This window comes from Pseudorca crassidens, chromosome 2 (assembly GCF_039906515.1).
Source record: "Pseudorca crassidens isolate mPseCra1 chromosome 2, mPseCra1.hap1, whole genome shotgun sequence".
Taxonomy (NCBI): domain Eukaryota; kingdom Metazoa; phylum Chordata; class Mammalia; order Artiodactyla; family Delphinidae; genus Pseudorca; species Pseudorca crassidens.
The window spans coordinates 55,090,817-55,110,385 of record NC_090297.1 but is presented as its reverse complement, the minus strand read 5'-3'; the positions used below and the strand labels follow the sequence as shown (position 1 = coordinate 55,110,385).

Genomic DNA, 19,569 nt, shown 5'->3' with positions numbered 1-19,569 from the left:
TTATTATTATTGATTGAATCTAGCTAATAACTGAGATAACTAAGTCAACATCAACTTAAGTTTCCTAACAGAGCTTATCACAATGGAATAATACTCAGATGAAAACGACGACCATCTTGAATGGGCATAAAAGTATTTGAATTTCTGCCTAGAGGTAAAGTAGCTCAGTAATTCTGACATCATCATCACTGCCTGTACTCAAACTAAAGACCAAATCAGGTTTGCTACCATGCATGAACTCCTTCAGCAAATATATATTAAGGACCTGTTCAAGCAAGGTACTGAAAACAAAGTTGACAGGGTCCCTGAACTCAAGTGTAACAAGAAGAAAGATGAAAAGGCACACAGGATAGAAATATGACTTAGAATCTGATATCAACCACTCTCACAGCTATCCAGAATCAACCTCAGTCACCTTCAATTCCTCCCTCTTCCAATACCCAACAGTGGGTGCCAACAGCCAAGTTCAGTCCCCCTTCTTGTTCCTTGCCTATATAAATGAAATCAAACTAGGTCTTCTAGTAGTTACATGGTGGACAAGTAAAATCCCCTTAAAGGGGATCATCATTTCATTCCCTTTCTCGAAAATTTTAAATTCTCTCATTCAAACAACCAGTATTTACTGAGTGTCTACCACGCATCAAAGACACATGGAAGCAAGAGAATTGTCCTTCATTTCATTTACAGAGCTTAAGGTCTCCTGAGTTATTCAGTCTAGAATTTGAGGTTCTCTACAATCTGATATTAATCCAATTTCTCAGCTGCCTCTTCCATCACTTCCCCCAGACACAATGTCCTCTTCAGTGTTCCTGGCCTTTTCCTTCCATGGGGGTTTCTTTAAATTGACCTTTCTCTCCTGGAGAGCTCTCTCTCCATACCCCTATACGTTCAAATCCTTTTCCTGCTTCAAGACTCAGCTGAAATGCTTCTTCCATAAACCATTCCACAAATGTTTACTTTTTTAAGTTAATGAATAAATGAGTAATTTAACCTCTGTAGGTCTTGCTGCATAATATCATCTTTTTTTTTTTTTCTAGGTAGCTCTCAAAAAGATGAAGAAAAATCCCCTAACAAAGCTAGAATTTACAAATTTGGGCAGCAGGAAAAGTTGCCCAAATAAATCTTGAGTTGGCTCTCTGGAGTATAGTTCAAACTGCTCAGTTTACAGTTGAGGAAGCTATGGACTAAAAAGGTTAAGTGAACTTTCCAAGATCACACAGCAAACCGGCAGAGCAGAGGCCCATCTGGTCTTAGTACTATATTCCTATGATATAATCTGTATCACAACTGAATTTAAACTGAACAGGAAAGCTGTCTTTACTGCTTAAGATGTTTCTTTTCTACCATGATAGAGACTGAATTGATTTAAAAATAAGGTATTTAAAAAGAGGCTCGCCTCCTTTTAAAAATGAAAGAAACCTCATGTTTGAGTTCAGTTTAAAAAAAAAAAAGGGGGGCTTCCCTGGTGGCGCAGTGGTTGAGAGTCTGCCTGCCGATGCAGGGGACACGGGTTCGTGCCCCAGTCCAGGAAGATCCCACATGCCGCGGAGCGGCTGGGCCCATGAGCCATGGCCGCTGAGCCTGCGCGTCCAGAGCCTGCGCTCTGCAACGGGAGAGGCCACAACAGGGAGAGGCCCACGTACCGGGGGGGGGGGCGGGGGGGAAGGCAATCACAAGCCAGGACCTGATGCTCTTTAGTCCCTAAAGAATCCTAAGGAGCCTAGTACAGGAATCTGAACATTATATGTCAGCATGTGAATCATCAAAATTAAAAACAACTCTCTAACTTATTTCTGGTTCCTATGATGTCAATAATACTTGAAGAACTTAAAATGTGAACACAGAAATTTGCACAACATCTAAATCATACCACAAAATATACAACCAATCTACATGGATAAAGACTTATTCAAATGCCTTCACTCCTTTGCAGGCAGCTCATTAACATGGGCATTAACTTTTTTTTTTTTTTTTTTTTTAAAGAGAAGCAGTCTAGGAGAACACTAGAAAGTTCCAGGAATGAGAGTCTGGAATCCTCCAATCTAACCCTGAGGGTTAGTAAAAATTCAACTTCAAAGGTAGGTTTTGTAGACCAATTTTCTATCCTTTCTCTAAGAGGGTGTGATGGTTAATTTTATATGTCAATGGGGCTGGGCCAGAGTGTCCAGATATTTGGTCAGAGACTATTCTGGATATTTCTGCAAAGGGATTATTATTATTGGATTATCAACATTTAAATCAGGGGACTTGTGGGTGAGCCTTACCTAGTTAAAGGCCCTAATAGAACAAAGACTGACTTCCCCAAGCAGAAGGAATTCTTCCAGCAGACTGGAACTGTAACTCTTCCTGGGTCTTCAGCCCCTGCTGGGTTACCCTGCAGATCTGGGACTTGATCTCCACAATCATGTGAGCAAATTCTTTAAAATAAATCTCTCTTCCTCTCTCTCACACACATCCTATTGATTCTGTTTCTCTGGAGAACCCTGACTAATAGAGTTATAATATGGGCTTATTCATGAGAATTGTAATCAGAAGGCTGTGTTCTTGCATCAGAACCTATGCTAGTTGCTTTGTCTGCAGCACAATACCCTCAACAGGTTGAAGGATAAGACCTGATTCCTGAAATCATAGTGTTCTAGTGGGTGCCAGCTGGGGGATGCATTGAATTTGGGTTCTCAGAAAGTGAGATGAGTCCTCTATGCCTTCCTTGGTGACGGTATCAATCTCAGTGGATGTCCCAAATCTAAGGACTCCCTGTAAAATAGCAAAAATCCAATTTAACAATGGTGTCCAGAGTTTCTTCACTTTTGAGAATCAATGAAGCTTTTTAAGTCTCCCCTGATGGGTATGACAGAATTCTCTCTAAGGCTGAAGTCTCCTAGCTTCGGGTGGCTGGCTGCGGAGAGCCTTGAAAACAAGTTGCTTACTTACTGCAGCTCCATCAGAACATGACTTTGCTCATCTCACACCTGGCCTAGACGCCTTAATGCCAGCTCTCACCATGAGTATCCAATTAACAAGTATTAATTAAGTGAGGATAACAGCACTGAATCCTACTTGGAGACACAAAAAAGAATAAAAATCTCAGTTCATTTTCCCAGTACTTCCTCCCTGGTTTAACCTCTCCGTTGTTCCTGTTTCCTTAAATAAAGATATCAAAAATAAAAAATAAGAATGTTACCAGGCAGGAGCACCTACAAAAGAAACTGGGGAAGGAAGGAGAGAAATGGATTAAGAGATGTGGAAGACAAAATTATTGACTGATTTATGAAAAAGTCAAGGGTTAGCAGGGCCTGCTGATAAAATAACAGCTTCAGATGTGCACAGGATAACCCAATCTCTGTGGCAAGCCGGATTTCGGGGAAAGATATTCTCAGTATTATGTATAAAGGAGCTATATTTAAACCTGACAGAAGGAGCACGTATGTTTAAGATGGCATATCAGGGAATGCACATGGATAAGACATTTTAAAAATTTATTAACATTATATCACATGCTAACGTGGGCCAAGCAGGTAATGAAAGTCAGGGGAATAGGCTGGGTGTAATGCGATAGGAGCTAGTGGGGACTGTGGTGAAGGGGAGAATGCAGGCTGTCTTCAAAGGGGGATGCTCGTCACAGAAGCTGACTACTGCCCAGTGTGAATGTGGACCCATCATCATCAGATCTGATTTTAGAGAGGACAGAAATTTGGATTTCTTTTTTTTTTTTTAATTTTTGGCTGCATTGGGTCTTCGTTGCTGCGCGTAGGCTTTCTCTAGTTGTGTTGAGCGGGGGTTACTCTTCATTGTGGTGCACGGGCTTCTCATTGCAGTGGCTTCTCTTGTTGCGGAGCATGGGCTCTAGGCATGTGAGCTTCAGTAGTTGTGGCATGTGGGCTCAGTAGTTGTGGCTCGCTGGCTCTAGAGCGCAGGCTCAGTAGTTGTGGTGCATGGGCTTAGCTGCTCCACGGTGTGTGGGATCCTCCTGGACTGGGGCTCGAATCCATGTCCCCTGAATTGGCAGGTGGATTCTTAACCACGGCACCACCAGGGAAATCCCTGAAGTTTGGATTTTTAAACTGTGTAATTCCCCTAAATTTTAAAGGTAGGCAACAGATTTTAAAACTTACAAATTTAAAAACTTTTAAAACATCTCGGGGAGCCAAGATAAACACACTTGTAGGCCAGATACAGACCACGGGCATTATTAGGTGTTTCTGTGTCTCTGCAATCCTTGCGAGGGAGCCCAGGATCTTGTGGACCCTCACCACCTAACCCATTACAACACAAAGGGAGCTGTAAATTAAATTACACGAGTGAATAAACTCATTCTCAAAATTATGCTATTTAAAGTAATACCATTGAAAATGAGTTTGTCTTACATTAAACCACAGCCTATTTTTTTCCACGTTAGATAATATTAATTCTTCACATCATTCCTTCAACAAATATTGACAGAATACCTAATCACTATGCAGGACCCTGTACAAAATAATTAACTTCCAGGGCTCCTGAGTAAGAAGAGTTGACTGGTCTGAGAAGCAAAGTATCAAAATCATCTGAAAAAAATCAATTTTCTGCTGCTTTGCAGGTTCTCTCTGTTGTCATCATCGTATAACCTTCAGGGTGTATTCTGCAGAATATTCAATAATAGAGTGCTTTAAAGTTCCTCTCTCTTCAGAACTGGGCATTTTATTTTTTAAAAATATGCATTATCAAGCTTTAGTGACAAAAATCAAATATGGGGCTTCCCTGGTGGCACAGTGGTTGAGAGTCCGCCTGCCGATGCAGGGGACACGGGTTCGTGCCCCGGTCCAGGAAGGTCCCACATGCCGCGGAGCGGCTAGGCCCGTGAGCCATGGCCGCTGAGCCTGCGCGTCTGGAGCCTGTGCTCTGCAACAGGAGAGGCCATAACAGTGAGAGGCCCACGTACTGCAAAAAAAAAAAAAAAAAAAAAATCACATATGGATTATAAATCAGTAAAAATAAAATTCTAGGCCTAAAATATAAAAATTAGCCATTGGTTAAAATCAGTCATAAAAATTTTGGCCTAGTGCTAACTTGTCCTTAATACAGTTGGAGAAGCAAGGTCAATGGGCTACAGATACAATGTTAGTAATAAATAGCTCGAGTGCTATTGGGTCACTGTTGCATTTTTAAAAATGTTTACAGGGCCCACGTACTTAAGAATGGATAAGATCCAGATATAAGACTGGTGATCCCTTATCTCAAGTCCACTTGCTTATATTTACTATAATGGCATTATTAGTGCATATGATTGTGGCCAGTTCATGGGCATAAAGAGTTTGCTTTATAGGGAATTTCCTGGAGGTCCAGTGGTTAGGGCTCCGCACTTTCACTGCTGGGTTCAATCCCTCGTCGGGGAGCTAAGACCCCACAAGCTGCACAGTGCAGTCCATCCGCATCCCCCTCACCAAAAAAAAAAAAAAAAAGTTGTTTGCTTTATAGGACAGTAAAATCTTACAATTTGGAAGGACTTCTCTCAACAATCTTGAGCCCATTTTTCCTTAACTTCAGTCATTACCATATCGATCATCTTCAAAACTTTGGTCACATTCCCTTAATATTTTCATTTTAATTAATGCGTTTTTTAAATTTAGGTATATTTATTTTAAAAAGAAACTTTATGTTGCTTCCATAAGAGAAAAAACAGTATCTCTTGACATAGACGATAACCTGTTTTTAGTAATTTCCTTACATTGCTTCTCAAGACTGGGAGTTCTTCGTTTCTGCATTTAACTCCAACATGGACTCCCTGAGATTCAAAATGGAGACTTTTTCGGAGGGATTGAAATATAAGAAAGAGGGACTGAAAATGTCCACACTAGGATACCACAATGGTTAAAAAATGCAGATTAAAGTATTTTATGAGAAACTGGAAAAAGGGCAGCTAAGGATTCCTACCCCAGTTCACAGCAGAAACTTACTATTAACTCTTCCCATCTTTGAATCTTCATTAAAAAGGTGAAAGAGCCTCAATTTTACAAAGTATTTGTGCTTAGCCAATGCCTAGAGAAGTGTCAGCTCAGTGTTCACTCCAAAAATTCCTACACACATTCTCTGGCAAGTGAGCTTCTTGTTTAGCCAAGAAGACTCAGTCTAAGAGAAGGGTAGTTGTCGCTTGCCACTTTCAGCTGCGGACGGTTGTGATCAGATCTCTCTTTAAGAGGGAACCTGTTTTTTGTCATCTGTACATCTTCTGAATACTCAGCTTTATCATCAGAACTCTTCTGGTTTTACCAGATTCACCCCAAATGGCAGCTCTTGGCTCTGTCAACTACTCCTAGTAAGGAGAGAAGATTGCATTGCGGTTCCACAGTTTCCATTCTACATTCAACACAGAAGTCCAGCCTCTAAAGGAGGAACAGCCTCTCATACTCATCTGCTTACTCAGCATCGGTCCTGCTAGAAGTATAATTCAAGTCTCTTAGATGTTAAACTGAACTAAGTGAGAAATTCCTGGAGGGCAGAAACTACATTTTACGGTTTATTATATTCACTTAAAGGTAGACCACTAGTTTTTGCCAAATGGCTGGATGGACTGTATCTCAGACCTCAAGCCTTATCCTAGCATATTCAAAATGGAAACCACTGTCTTTATTCCAAAACATTTTTTTTTTTTTTTTTTTGCGGTACGCGGGCCTCTCACTGTTGGGGCCTCTCACTGTTGTGGCCTCTCCCGTTGCGGAGCACAGGCTCCAGACGCACAGGCTCAGCAGCTGTGGCTCACGGGCCCAGTTGTTCCATGGCACGTGGGATCTTCCCAGACCAGGGCTCGAACCCGTGTCCCCTGCATTGGCAGGCAGACTCCCAACCACTGCGCCACCAGGGAAGCCCTATATATATATTTTTAAATTGAAATTATACTATACATGCTGCTTTGTGACCTACTTTATTACTTATCCACATATTTTATTAAATATTTTTCTTTTTTTTTGCAGTACTAGGGCCTCTCACTGTTGTGGCCTCTCACTGTTGCGGCCTCTCCCGTTGCGGAGCACAGGCTCCGGACGCGCAGGCTCAGCGGCCATGGCTCACGGGCCCAGCCTCTCCGCGGCATGTGGGATCTTCCTGGACCGGGGCACGAACCCGTGTCCCCTGCATCGGCAGGCGGACTCTCAACCACTGTGCCACCAGGGAAGCCCTACTCCAAAACATTCTGATGTAAGTCTTCCCAAACTTGAGATGTGTACAGTGTGTGTATGCATGTATGGCCATTTTCACAAGTCAGCAAATTCTCTTCTACAGCATGGCTGCATCTTATGTTATCACCTTTTTGAATGTGACATAATTTCCTTAACTAATCTCCTATTATTAGAAATTTAGGAATATATACAATATTCGCTATTCTAAATGGCACTACAATGACTCTGTTTACAAATTTATCTTTATAAACATATCATTATTTCCTTGTGATATTCTTCCAAATGACCAGATCAAACAAGATGCACACTTAAAAAAAAATTGATGTATAGCTGATTCACAATACTGTGTTAGTTTCAGGTGTACAGCAAAGTGCTTCAGATATATATCTTTTTTCTGATTCTTTTCCATTATAGGTTATTACAAGATATTGAATATAGTTCCCTGTGCTATACAGTAAATCCTTGTTGTTTATTTTATATATGGTAGTATCTGTTAATCCCATACTCCTAATTTATCTAACCCCCCACTTCCCCTTGGGTAACCATAGCTTTGTTTTCTATGTCTGTGACTCTGTTTCTGTTTTGTAAATAAATTCACTTGTACTGCATTTTAGATTATAGTGATATCATAGAATATTTGTCTTTTTCTGTCTGACTGACTTCACTTAGTATGATAATCTCTAGGTCTAGATGCACACTTCTGAAGTTCACAGAATCTCTGGTGATGCCACCCACCTGGTATAGTACTCTGCTTAGCGGAACCACGGCACCTCTCCGCTGTGTCACATTTTGCCCTAACTATTTATTATGTTCAGTATTTGGCCCCCACCCAATAATTTTTTAATTTCTTGAGAGCAGAAATTACTCTCAAGTAGAAATTCCATCCCCTTACTCATCCCCATATCCAAACCATTCCAGATCCCAATAAATAGTAATCAAACACAATTGCGAGGTACTGGGATGAAAATGGATGAGGTGTAATCCCTGCCCAGAACAGCAGGGGAGGCAGACCTACCAACAACTACATGTGAAACATTCAGCTCTACACTGTAATAGAGATGGAGGAAACTTACTATGGGAACAAAGATGAGGGAGCAGTGAATTCCTCCAGGGCAAAGGTAAACAAGGAGAGGGGAAAAAAAGAGGTAACAGGAAGCTATGGAGCGAGGCAAATTATTGAATTACTTCTTGAAACATTAATAGAAATTCACGAAGGGGGAAAATAATGGGGAGGTGACATACTAGGTAGATTTACAAGTAGACGCCAGTCAATTCAAGCTTTTTGTTTCATCTAGAGTAGTTCCACCTAGGAATTTCATGAAGATCTCCCATCTTCTGAGGCAACTTCTGCACTACTGACATTCTGAACCAGATAATTCTTTGTTTTGCAGGGCTGTCCTGTGCATTATAGGATGTTTGCAGCACCCCTGGCCTCTCCTCACTACATGTCAGTAGCAACTGTCCCCACCTTCCAATTGTGACAACTGAAAATGTTTCCAGACATTGCCAAATATCCCTGGGGATGAAGGGGAATGGAAATCACCCTGGTTGAGAACCAGTGTTTTAAGCGTAATTCTAGCTCTAAGGACTTCTCCCTTATTATACTATCTTTTCTTTCAGCCAGGAAATGGTTTTTTCTTTGGTTCGAAGCCCTACTGGACGCTTATTTTATTTTTAGGTTAGAGACAAACTGTCAAAAACGTTAAGCTACTGATGCCCCAACTATAAAAATGATCAGTAACGAAAAATGAAATGTTCACTATGATAGGAAAGTATGTGTATCATGGCTGATATTTGTTCAGAACATTACAATTTGCAAAATACTTTCATAATTGATTTTACTGAATGCTCACAACATCCTGTGAAGTATCCATCATTGATCCCGTTCTAGGGATGAAGACAGGCTGGGTCAAAGACATCAAATATCTGAGACCACCTGAGTATTAAGTCCTGGAGCTAAGATTCATATCCGGACAGTCTCATTCCAAATTGTATACACTTTCCATTTAGTTTAGCAAAAAACTAATATGAGCTTCTCTAGGTTGCAGACAGGCTAAGCCAGAGAGAAAGACTCATCTTAATATCACACAGATGGAGAAATAAAATGACTTGAGGATGCTCTGTTACCTACCTAGCCCACCAAGAAGCTGTAATAAGTAAACACTTCTTTGTGGAAGCAAAGCATCACTTAACTACCAAAAAACTATGTTGTCTCCATCCTTTGCATAGCTTCAAGAGCACTTATTATGCAAAAAGAAGAGTGATACATACTAAATATGCTAACATTTACACTCATAATTTTTAAAGTATGTTAACTTATTTTAGTCATTCTATTGTAAACAGCCAATTCTAAATTGGTATAATAGAGATTATTATCCACTGATAGAAAACTGTGCATACAAATAAACATTAAGTAACTAGATTATGGTCACACAGATAATTAGAGACTAAATCAAAATTAAGTTCTTTGTACCTCTAGATAAGTGTTCTTTCCCCTCCAAGCAGTTTCCAGCATCACATGGCCCTATACACCTCCAGATATAAATATCACTATGCCAATAAATAAAAATATCCTCAACCATTCTGTTTCAATATTATCTGAAGCCACATCTACCTTGGTAGTTTTAAACACACTATAAAGTATGAAGTGGGAGTTTTTTCTACTCTTGTATCAAAGATAAAAAGCATTCCCTTAAATCAGGCAAATTAGCAGAATCAGTGAAACTGTCTTATTCATGACGCATTAGTTAACACATGAAAAAAATGTTTGCAATTTTCTAGACTTAGTCAACTCTGTACTCAAACAATGCTTGATCTTCTGAACCTGGATTGCAGCCTGACAAAAAGGCAAGCGGGGAAGGTCCATGAGTTTCCTGGATATAGTCGTACTTCTTTAAGAATTACTTGTCTATGTTAAGGTAAAGAGCTAATTTAAGACAGGAATACATTTTGCAATAAACAAACAGGTGTTTTAAATATGAATGGAAAGCCATTCAATTCCTGGTTTAAACAACAACAAAAAATTCCAAGTCTTACTCCATCATAGAAGGTGGGATAGTACAGCAGTCTTGAATCGCAGTTAGAGGAGAGGTCAGGTGAGCCGTGTAAGATGCTTCTACAACTTGCTTGTTCCGGTTGACCACATCCAAGTAACGGTTGAACTTCTCTCGGATTTTTTTGGCTAGCTGTAGGATGAGAGTAAGCAAAATAAATAGAAAGACCAGGACAATAACCCATTGTACTTTTTCCTGTAAGTTCATCAATTTGTGTCACAAGCTGCCTGCAGTAAACTTCAGGTAAGATAACTTCAGTAACTTCAGGTAAGACACCCAAGTCTTATTTCATTGTGTAAACTGAAATAAAAATTGCAAAATGCCCAAAAGGCACAGAAGAATACTTCAACAGCAGTAAAATAATAACTTCTATCTTACAATAGATTATAATACATTAAGAACTACCCGTGTGCTCAAATTCAGATAGAATAATGCTGATCCGTAAAATGCCTTGCTGGAGAAAACGAAGTCTGTTGATATTATTGTCGGCATGACAGTGGGTATTAGGAGTTACAGAGCAACAATAGTGATTGGAAGAAAAAATGCCACTATTCATGGTTCTCGATTCCCACAGATTTTTCAGGAGGAAAACACTTGAAGGAAGGGAAATGATATTCAGTATCTTCTGCTACACAACTCCAGGGGGCGCCATTCACAGCCTTCCATGTGAATGGCAAAGCCCTGAAGTTGTGCAATGCAGACATCCATACAAAACAAAATACATTGTTAGAAATAGATCTGTGTTTGGTCTGTTACACCTTCAACACGGACAAATGTCTTTCTTAACTGCTGTGAACAGAACACTTCATCATAATACACTTTCATATGGGGATAGCAAAAGCAAATTGCTAAGCATACTGCTTTTTTCTCCATTGTTCCCACCAAATATCACAGCTTAATTAGAGATCTCTAAGGAAAACTGTGTTGTTTTTCTTCCCCTTAAACAAAATGTTACCCAAATGCAGTGACTGATAGAATTATTGCTAATTGGTTTTGTAGAGCTATTCATTATCTGCACACTAGAGGAGAACTAATCATCTCCTTTAGGTCATGCATCTCGCACAATCCAACAGCTTGGAGGCTGAGAACATGGAACCAAATCAGAATATCTTCGTTTGTTATTTTCAAGCCGATTTTCAAATCTGCTTCAAATTTCCCACCTACAAGTGTCTTTCTTCATTGCCCTTGGGAACAAATGTTCTGTAACAGGATAAAGATAAGGTGTGCTTGAAAGGACTGAAATTCCAAATAACATCTTCACAAATTCACTTCTAAAATGAAAAGGGAAATTGCAAACATTTCTTTCCCTCACACATATCCAAACACACAGACACTTGAGAAATACCCCAGTGTTTCTTCTACACATTTGGAGAATTCTAACTTAAAGCCAGATCTAGCTCATCATGATATTCTTTTTTTTTTTAATTGGAGTATAATTGCTTTACGATGTTGTGTTAGTTTCTGCTGTACAGTGAAGTGAATCAGCCATATGTATGTGTATATCCCCTCCCTCTTGGACCTCCCCACCCCCCATCCCACACATCTAAGTCATCACAGAGGACTGAGCTGAGCTCCCTGAGCTATACAGCAGGTTCCCACTAGCTATCTATTTTACACATGATAGTGTATTTATGTCAAACCTAATCTCTCAGTTCATCTCAGCCTCCCCTTCCCCCCACGTCCACACATCTGTTCTCTACATCTGCATCTCTATTCCTGCCCTGGAAATAGGTTCATCTGTACTATTTTTCTAGATTCCACATACATGCATTAACATATGATATTTTTCTCTTTCTGACTTACTTCACTCTGTATGACAGACTCTAGGTCCATCCACATCTCTACAAACGACCCCATTTTGTTCCTTTTTATGGCTGAGTAATATTCCATTGTATATATGTGCCACATCTTCTTTATCCCTTCATCTGTTGATGGACATTTAGGTTGTTTCCATGACCTTGCTATTGTAAATAGTGCTGCAATGAACATTGAGTTACATGTTCCTTTTTGAATTATAGTTTTCTCAGGGTATATTCCCAGTAGTGGGATTGCTGGGTCATATGGTAGTTCTATTTTTAGTTGTTTAAGAAACCTCCATACTGTTCTACACAGTGGCTGTATCAATTTACATTCCCACCAACAGTGCAAGAGGGTTCCCTTTTCTCCACACCCTCTCCAGCATTTGTTGTCTGTAGATTTTCTGATGATGCCCATTCTAACTAGTGTGAGGTGATACCTCATTGTAGTTTTGATCTGCATTTCTCTAATAATTAGTGATGCTGAGCATCTTTTCATGTGCCTCTTGGCCATCTGTATGTCTTTGGTGAAATGTCTATTTAGGTCTTCCACCTATTTTTTGATTGGGTTGTTTGGTTTTTTGATATTGAGCTGCATGAGCTGTTCGTATATTTTGGAGATTAATCCTTTGTCTGTCGTTTCGTTTGCAAATATTTTCTCCTATTCTGAGGGCTGTCAGATCCAGCTCATCGTGATATTCTAATTTGCCTCACTGCCTATTTTTTAATGGGCTAAGAATGGCTCTTACATTTTTAAATGTAATTTTTTAAAAGGTATTTTGTGATATTTAATAACTATATGAAATTTGAATTTCAGTGTTCATAAGTAAAGTTTTATTGAAACAGTCATTTGTTTACATATTGTTTCTGGCTGCTTTCATTATGCAATTGCAGAGTGAAGTAGTTGGAATAGAGATTGTATGGCTTGCTTTGCTATAGGCAGAAGTCAGAAGCCCTAACATGTCCAAGATTGAGCCATAACTCCAGTAATTTTATAAAAATCTGCGCCCCATTTAGAAGTGGGGGTCCCTCTACTCCCACTGCTTGAATCTGGGTAGGCTTTTGATGGCTTCTACCAGTAGCATAGAGAAAGTGACACTATGTAACTTGCAAAGGCTAGGTCATAAAGGGGCATGCAGCTTCCGCCTGTCTCTCTTGGAATGCTCTCAACTACCATGCTGTAAGAAGTCCAAGACACATGGAGAGGGCACAGTCAAGTGCTTGGTTGGCAGTCCTAGGTGAGCAAGTCTTCATCCCAGTCCTTGCTCCGGATATGAGTCAAGAAGCCTTTGGATAATTCCAGCCCCCAGGCTTCACTGATGGAACCCCAGACATTACGGAACAGAGGTGCCATCCTTGCAATGCCTGAACCACAGAATCCGTAGGCATAAAGAAACAGTTGTTTATGTCACTAAGGTTGGGATGCTTTCTAATGCAGCAACAAGTAACCGGAACACCCAGGATAGGTGGAATTCCATCCTAAGATAAACATGTTGAAGCTAAGCTAAACAGAGCTGCTCAGACAGAAGCACTGCAACTAAATCATCAGAATTATCGAGACTGTAGCCTGTGAATTATAAACCTGTTGCAATGAGGTTTCAGGGTTCTTCAGAAAATCATAACAGCTGCCATACAGTGGTACTTACCATATGCTAGGCACAAGGACCCTACAATGGAGGTACTGTCACCTTATATCAATGAGCCACAAAATAAAAGGACCCACTCACTCATTCAGAACTCACAACTGTCTTGCCTATAAAACCTGTGTGTTCACTTGCTCAGCTATGGTGCCCCAGACAAACCTAACTTAAGAGAAGCTGCAACATGATCAGCCATGGCACAGAGTGGGCTGGCCGTGGAACTAAGTGTTCCTTGGGTTGCAGAACCCAAGGGGGGGTGGTTACTGGCTGATGGGAGATTGGCCCTGCCCGGGGGTTGGGGAGCAGGGGGTGGTATCTGCCTTTGGCCTCCTGGTTAGGGTGAGTCTCACGCTTCATTCTTCATAGGCGGAGGCACTAACTTGCACGCAGAGCCCAGACACGCAAGGCAATGAACAAAAGGTCTCAGAAGCAAGCTCTCTCCACTAGGATTCGCACCTCTTGGTCAGAAACCCCTGTGTTTCATACTGCGACACCCTATCTTGTTTATTTAAAACAAATAATTGCCAACATCTGTTGAGGGCTAACTATGTGTAGGGCACTATTCTGAGCACCTCACAAGCATATATCAATTTAATCCTTCAAAGAACCCTATAAAGTACACATCTCCATCTTCTAGAAGTGGTTGCTGAAGGTTAAATAACCTGCTCAAGGTCACAAAGCCAGTAAGTAGTAAAGCTGGGATCTAAAGCCAATAGCATTCTGCTTTAGGAACAAAGCTCCGGGCTTTATGCAACACTGCTTCACTCTGTAAACACACAGACCAGCAACCTCCCTCGCCATTTCTTTTCAAACCCCTTTGAGCAACTGCTGTGAAATTCTCGGCAGGATACCATAAGCAATACACAGCCTCATTACTTTATAATAAGAATTAGATTTTTAATAGTTTACATTTCATTTAAAATGCTTCATAATTCCTATGAAAATCAAAAAATTGAAGAAGTTTAGAACTGCTAAATTCTATCGCCAATATGAAAAAGGGATCGGGCCGAATTTGAAATAATGTATCCTCCAAAACAATGCCTATCTGTTACCTGACTACTGTGGTATCAGTTCCATTGAACTAACTTAAACTGTTCTGATTACTCCACGGTGTTCCAGTTTGTTCATAACCTGGAAGGAGAACAGAATGAATGTACCATTCCTATCCTGCAGGAAGTGAACTTCAGAATCCAGTATTTTCCTCTGGGTTTTCATCTGAGTTAATTCATGTCATCACAGAGTAGTAAGATGAAATTGTAATTCCTATTTTATGTGTGAAAAAACAGAGGCATGTGGAGCTTGAGGGTCTCTGGATTCCCAGGGGGTGCCTGGCCTCCTGTGACCCCACTGCCTGAGATGACCCACCCTGTGCCCTTTGGACAAGGACGGTGACAGTCACTCACAGTAGAAACCTCACACTCCACCGTGGGGCAGATTTTCCCTTTCGAAAAGCAATCTCTTTCAGCATGCCAACCAAATCCAGGTTGCTGGGCAAGCATAACAATCTATTAGAGTAAAGATAGCCCACAGAAAGATTAAATCCTGAATGTATCTGTTAAATGCGAGAGAACTGGCTACCAAGGCGGAAACTTCCAAGAGGCCAGACAGATTCTGCGTGCGTATCCTGCCATGATCCCTGCAGACAGGCGAAAACAAAGGACATTCTCAGCAAAAAGCTACAGGTGGACCCACAATCCTCCTCACTGTAATTAAAAACATTTTTCTTTCCATGGCTTAGCTTTCATCTTTTATCCTTCTTTATCCTCTCCCCTTCATCCCCTAAGGGGTTCCTGAATGCTGATGAGATGACGGGACTGAAACCATCTTGTCATCTTTTGGGTCAATTCTTCGGCTAGCCAGCATCCAGCCACGGGTCAAATGATGAGTAGGTAGCGCGCCGGTCCCCATGGGAACAGATTCTAATTTGTCATCATCTCCAGTGACAACGTTTCATCACAACATCAATGAATTTCTTTCTTGCTGAATTTCACTTCCCTTAATTTTCCCATAGACATTTCTGTCATTTGCATACTTCCCCAGAGGGGCCCCCCCCCTTTTTTTAAAAGCTCTTTTTACCTTAGCTTTACACTTTTGAAGAGTGGAGATGGGGTGGGCACACAGTTAGAACAAGGTAAAAGAAAACAAAAATGCAAGGGCATAGTACAAACTTTATTTATGCCTCTTTCCTAAAAGGAAGAGCCAGAAGGAGTTTTGAATGTCAGGGAAAGCTTTATTTAAAATACATAACAATGATGCTGACAGGCACAGACAGGAAAGGTACCCTAGGGAACTGAAGATTCATAGCAGAATTCCTATTGAATGTAGAAGAGTTTAACATTTACATTCAGAAACCTCTGTGCCATGGTAAGAATTTAATAGCTGATCCCCCTTTCCTTCGGCTCCAGCCTTATTTACTCAAGAAAATAAACCTTTCGTTTTCCAGCAAGTTTCAGGATTTGGTTATTTAAATGTCCGTGACATAGACATAATTTTAAGTATACTCAAGCACAAGGATTTAACATCTCTGAACATCACGCCATTGCTTTCCAGAGTTCAAGGAAGAAACCTCCTCATTGTTCCATGTTGTACACTGTTTATAGGATATAAGAAACACCCTACCCTTGCTATTATTTTTATTAGTAACAGTTGTAATATTCCAGACAGCTCTCCCAATTATTAGCTGGGAATCTAGGCCAGTTCTTTGACTTCCCTTAGCCTTGGTGTCCTCATGAGTAGAACAGGACAACATAGTTTCAAGGGCTTCTTGTTATGTTCAAATGAAACAATGAGTATATAAAGCCCAGGATGAGTACAAGGGATTACTCTCATTGTTATACCCCAGTCTCTGGACTAGGGAGAGAGCATATGGTGGTGATAAGGAATTAATGTGGGGCTTAAATTTCCCAGTAATAGAGCCGTAAGTAACGGGAGAGGGACTACCTGCATGTTAACCATTTTACTCACTCATTTAGCTCATATCCTCATGCTTAATCCTCCACAGGAAACCTGGCACACAGTCTGGAGGGGAAAAAGCATTTTTTCCCTTAAAAATTAAAGCAAAATGGCACAAGGAGCTTAAGCTTTGGAGTCAAAGAAATTTGAGTTAAGTCAAGCTCTGTCACTTACTCAGTAAATGGAACCAAGTAAATGATTTCTCTAACCCTCAACTGAATTACCTCTAAACTGGAGATAACAATAGCTGCTCCATGATATTGTTTGAGAACTAAGAGGGATAGTGCTCATAAAGTGTCTAGCAGAGTGTCTAACAGATTGTATGTGCCAAATAAATGGTAGTGACTTGTTTTACTCTTGTTGTTCTTACTACTATTATTGTCATTGTTGTGATTATTTGGGGGACGTTATGTACTGACTCAGGTTCTGTGAGTGGAGAATCCCTAAGAGCGTAGGAAGAGTCAGGAGGGTTGTGTTAACACAGGGCTAGGACCTTACCAGGGCTGTGGGTGCCTCTTCCACAGCACTGTGTCATGTAGGTTACATAGTTAACAGTCGTAGGTAGTTTGGGACTCTTCTGGGATCCTCTTTTTCTAAACGTAAGGATCTAATAAGACTTTACTCCTGTGTCACACTTTGCGATTTTCAAAGCATTTTTACCTGCCTCGTCTCATGTGTGCCTTCCAACAGCCCTGGGAGCTAGGCAGAGCAGACATTCCCTGCCCCTTCTCTACAATCAGGAAATCAAGGCTCAGTTGCGCGCCCAAGCTCATGCTGAGTAAGTGCAGAAAACAAAGAGACCATTGCTTCTAATCCCCAGCTCCACTCTCTTTCTGCTACAAGCTCCTCCAAATTGCAGAAAAGTGTGAACTCTCCCAGATCAAATGATCTACGTTCTACTCATTCTTCCAGTCCCAGCCCCGCTTTTACCTCTTTGAAGCCTTCTCAGGACCTTCTTTCCCCAAATTGCCTAGGACTCTGCATCTGTGCCACTCATTGTTGGTCTTTCCTCATTTAAAGATTCCATTTCCCCCAAGAAACTAATATCATAACAGTAATTAGCATTTACCCACTGCTTACTATGTGCCAGACACTTTGAAAGTGCAACTTTATGTGATGCCTTTTTTTTTAATGCTTACAATGCTTGGTAATTGCTATATGCTATTTTTATAGATAGTTCCGATAGGTTAACCTACCCAAGTCAATCAGCTAATAAAAATAATTAGATCGAACCCATGCTCTTGAACCACTGCACTATGCATTTTTCTTTCATGTATACCTAGCACTGAGAAGAGACTTTAAAGGTTCCTTACTGTATTCATTTCCTCTCAATCTACCATCACTTGCCATGTTGGAAAAACCTGCTTTCCGTTCAAAAAAGGGCAGATAACTTAGAATATTGCTCATATCCGGTTCAAGCCCATCAGAAACTCTGGGCCTGTCCAGTTCCCTATCTTCATCTGCTTCCTGGATAATACAAGCTGCTCTGGAGTAAGGCTTGCTGAGTAAAGAGGACAAGTTCAGAGAAGGTACCCTGATGGCAACTGGCCATAGCTGTGATGTGGCTGTCGATCCACTCTGAGCTCAGGTCTCAGGGTGGAAGAGCCTGGGCCTGGCAGGCAATGATACAGGACAAGACAGATGAAGACCCGGAGATGGGGTGGGGCCCGTCTGAATTTCTAATGGCCCGCGGAGGCTTCAGGGCTGTCTGACGGATGTGTGGGAATAGCACATCCAGTGGAGAAGTGGGGCAGCCGCTGACAGACGAACTGCAGGTGGACCAGGAAGATTTATGTGCAAGGCTGTCTGGGCTCCAGGGTCACATACCCTGATCCCGGGAGAGGTGGGCCCCTGTGGCTGAGCTGGGGAGGCGTGCAATGGAAAAAACAGGAGGCAAGTGCTGACATGCCAGAGAACCGAAGGAGGCTGAGCCCTGGGAATCGGTTGAGAGTGGCAGCTTCTCTCTTTAAGCAAAACACAGGTTTGCTTTAAAGATTGTAATGGGGTTTGGTTTGGGCAGCAGTTTGTGCTAGATATTCCAGGAGAGTCACGGAAACACATAGCCGAGCCTCCTGAAAGCCAAGGTTATCAACTCAAGGGCTCAATGGGCTCTTACCCTGTTTTTCACCCCACTCTACCCTTAACAACCAGATCATAACAAAAGAAACAAAAGGAAGGGCAGGCTTCAACCCACTTCTCCCCACTTCACTGTAACAGGAGCCCTGGGCTGAGGTTCCTTTAAACCAAAATAAGCAAGTGCTCAGGACTTGAAAGTTTACAGCCTGTTCCTTCGCAAGGAAAAAGCAGTTGAACCTAATCTTCACCTTCGAAAGACTCAAGAGGCTGAGAACTGGGGCAGGGGGTAGGAGCACGGGCCACAGCATATAGGAAAAGCGAACATTTTACATTACAACTTTTGAGATAAGTTTTCCTAGTTTATGAATCAGGGAGGAAAGGAGTTAAAATATACTGGAACTTAGGAATTCTCTGGTGGCCCATGAGGGATACAGAGAAAAGGAAAGGAAACCCAGTCCCATTACTCTTACCATGTAAAACTCTCATTTAGAGTATAAGCATCTGTGCATAACTTATAAACACCAAGTATAACTTAGAAGCATTCTAAGTAACAGGGTGGGGTGGGGGATGAATTAGAGGCACTGGGGTCAGCTGGGAGGGCTCTGGGAGCCTGCAGTTTCACTCTAGCCCACACTACTTTCCCCACAGCAAATGCAGGTAACACCTCTTATCTACACCCAACCTCGCAACCTGGCCCAGAGCCGGGCACGCTGCAGGGACTTGGGAAACATTTTTTGTATAAATGAAGGACGAAATGTGACCTAGCCTCCAGTAGGAGGCCAACTGACCAGAGCGTTTTAGGGTTCTTCACGGGCCCTCTGAGAGCACAAGGGTCAAATACTTGCCAGCAGGTGTCAATAAGTGGAAAGAAGAGACTGGCAAGGAAACAAAACTCTGCCACTAA

General features: G+C 41.4%; 1 protein-coding gene across 6 annotated transcripts in view; it reads right to left on the bottom strand.

Moving 5' to 3' along the window:
* The window catches only part of CACHD1 (cache domain containing 1), a 235,360-nt gene that overhangs the window by 111,074 nt on the left and 104,717 nt on the right, over positions 1-19,569 (bottom strand). For all 6 annotated transcript variants that reach the window (XR_010940869.1, XM_067726415.1, XM_067726410.1 and 3 more), the window contains exon 3: positions 10,185-10,333. Coding sequence is in view for 5 of the 6 variants with exons in the window: in XM_067726415.1 (XP_067582516.1) it covers positions 10,185-10,333 (149 nt within the window). In the remaining variant the exon portion in view is untranslated. The remainder of the gene's footprint in view (positions 1-10,184; positions 10,334-19,569) is intronic.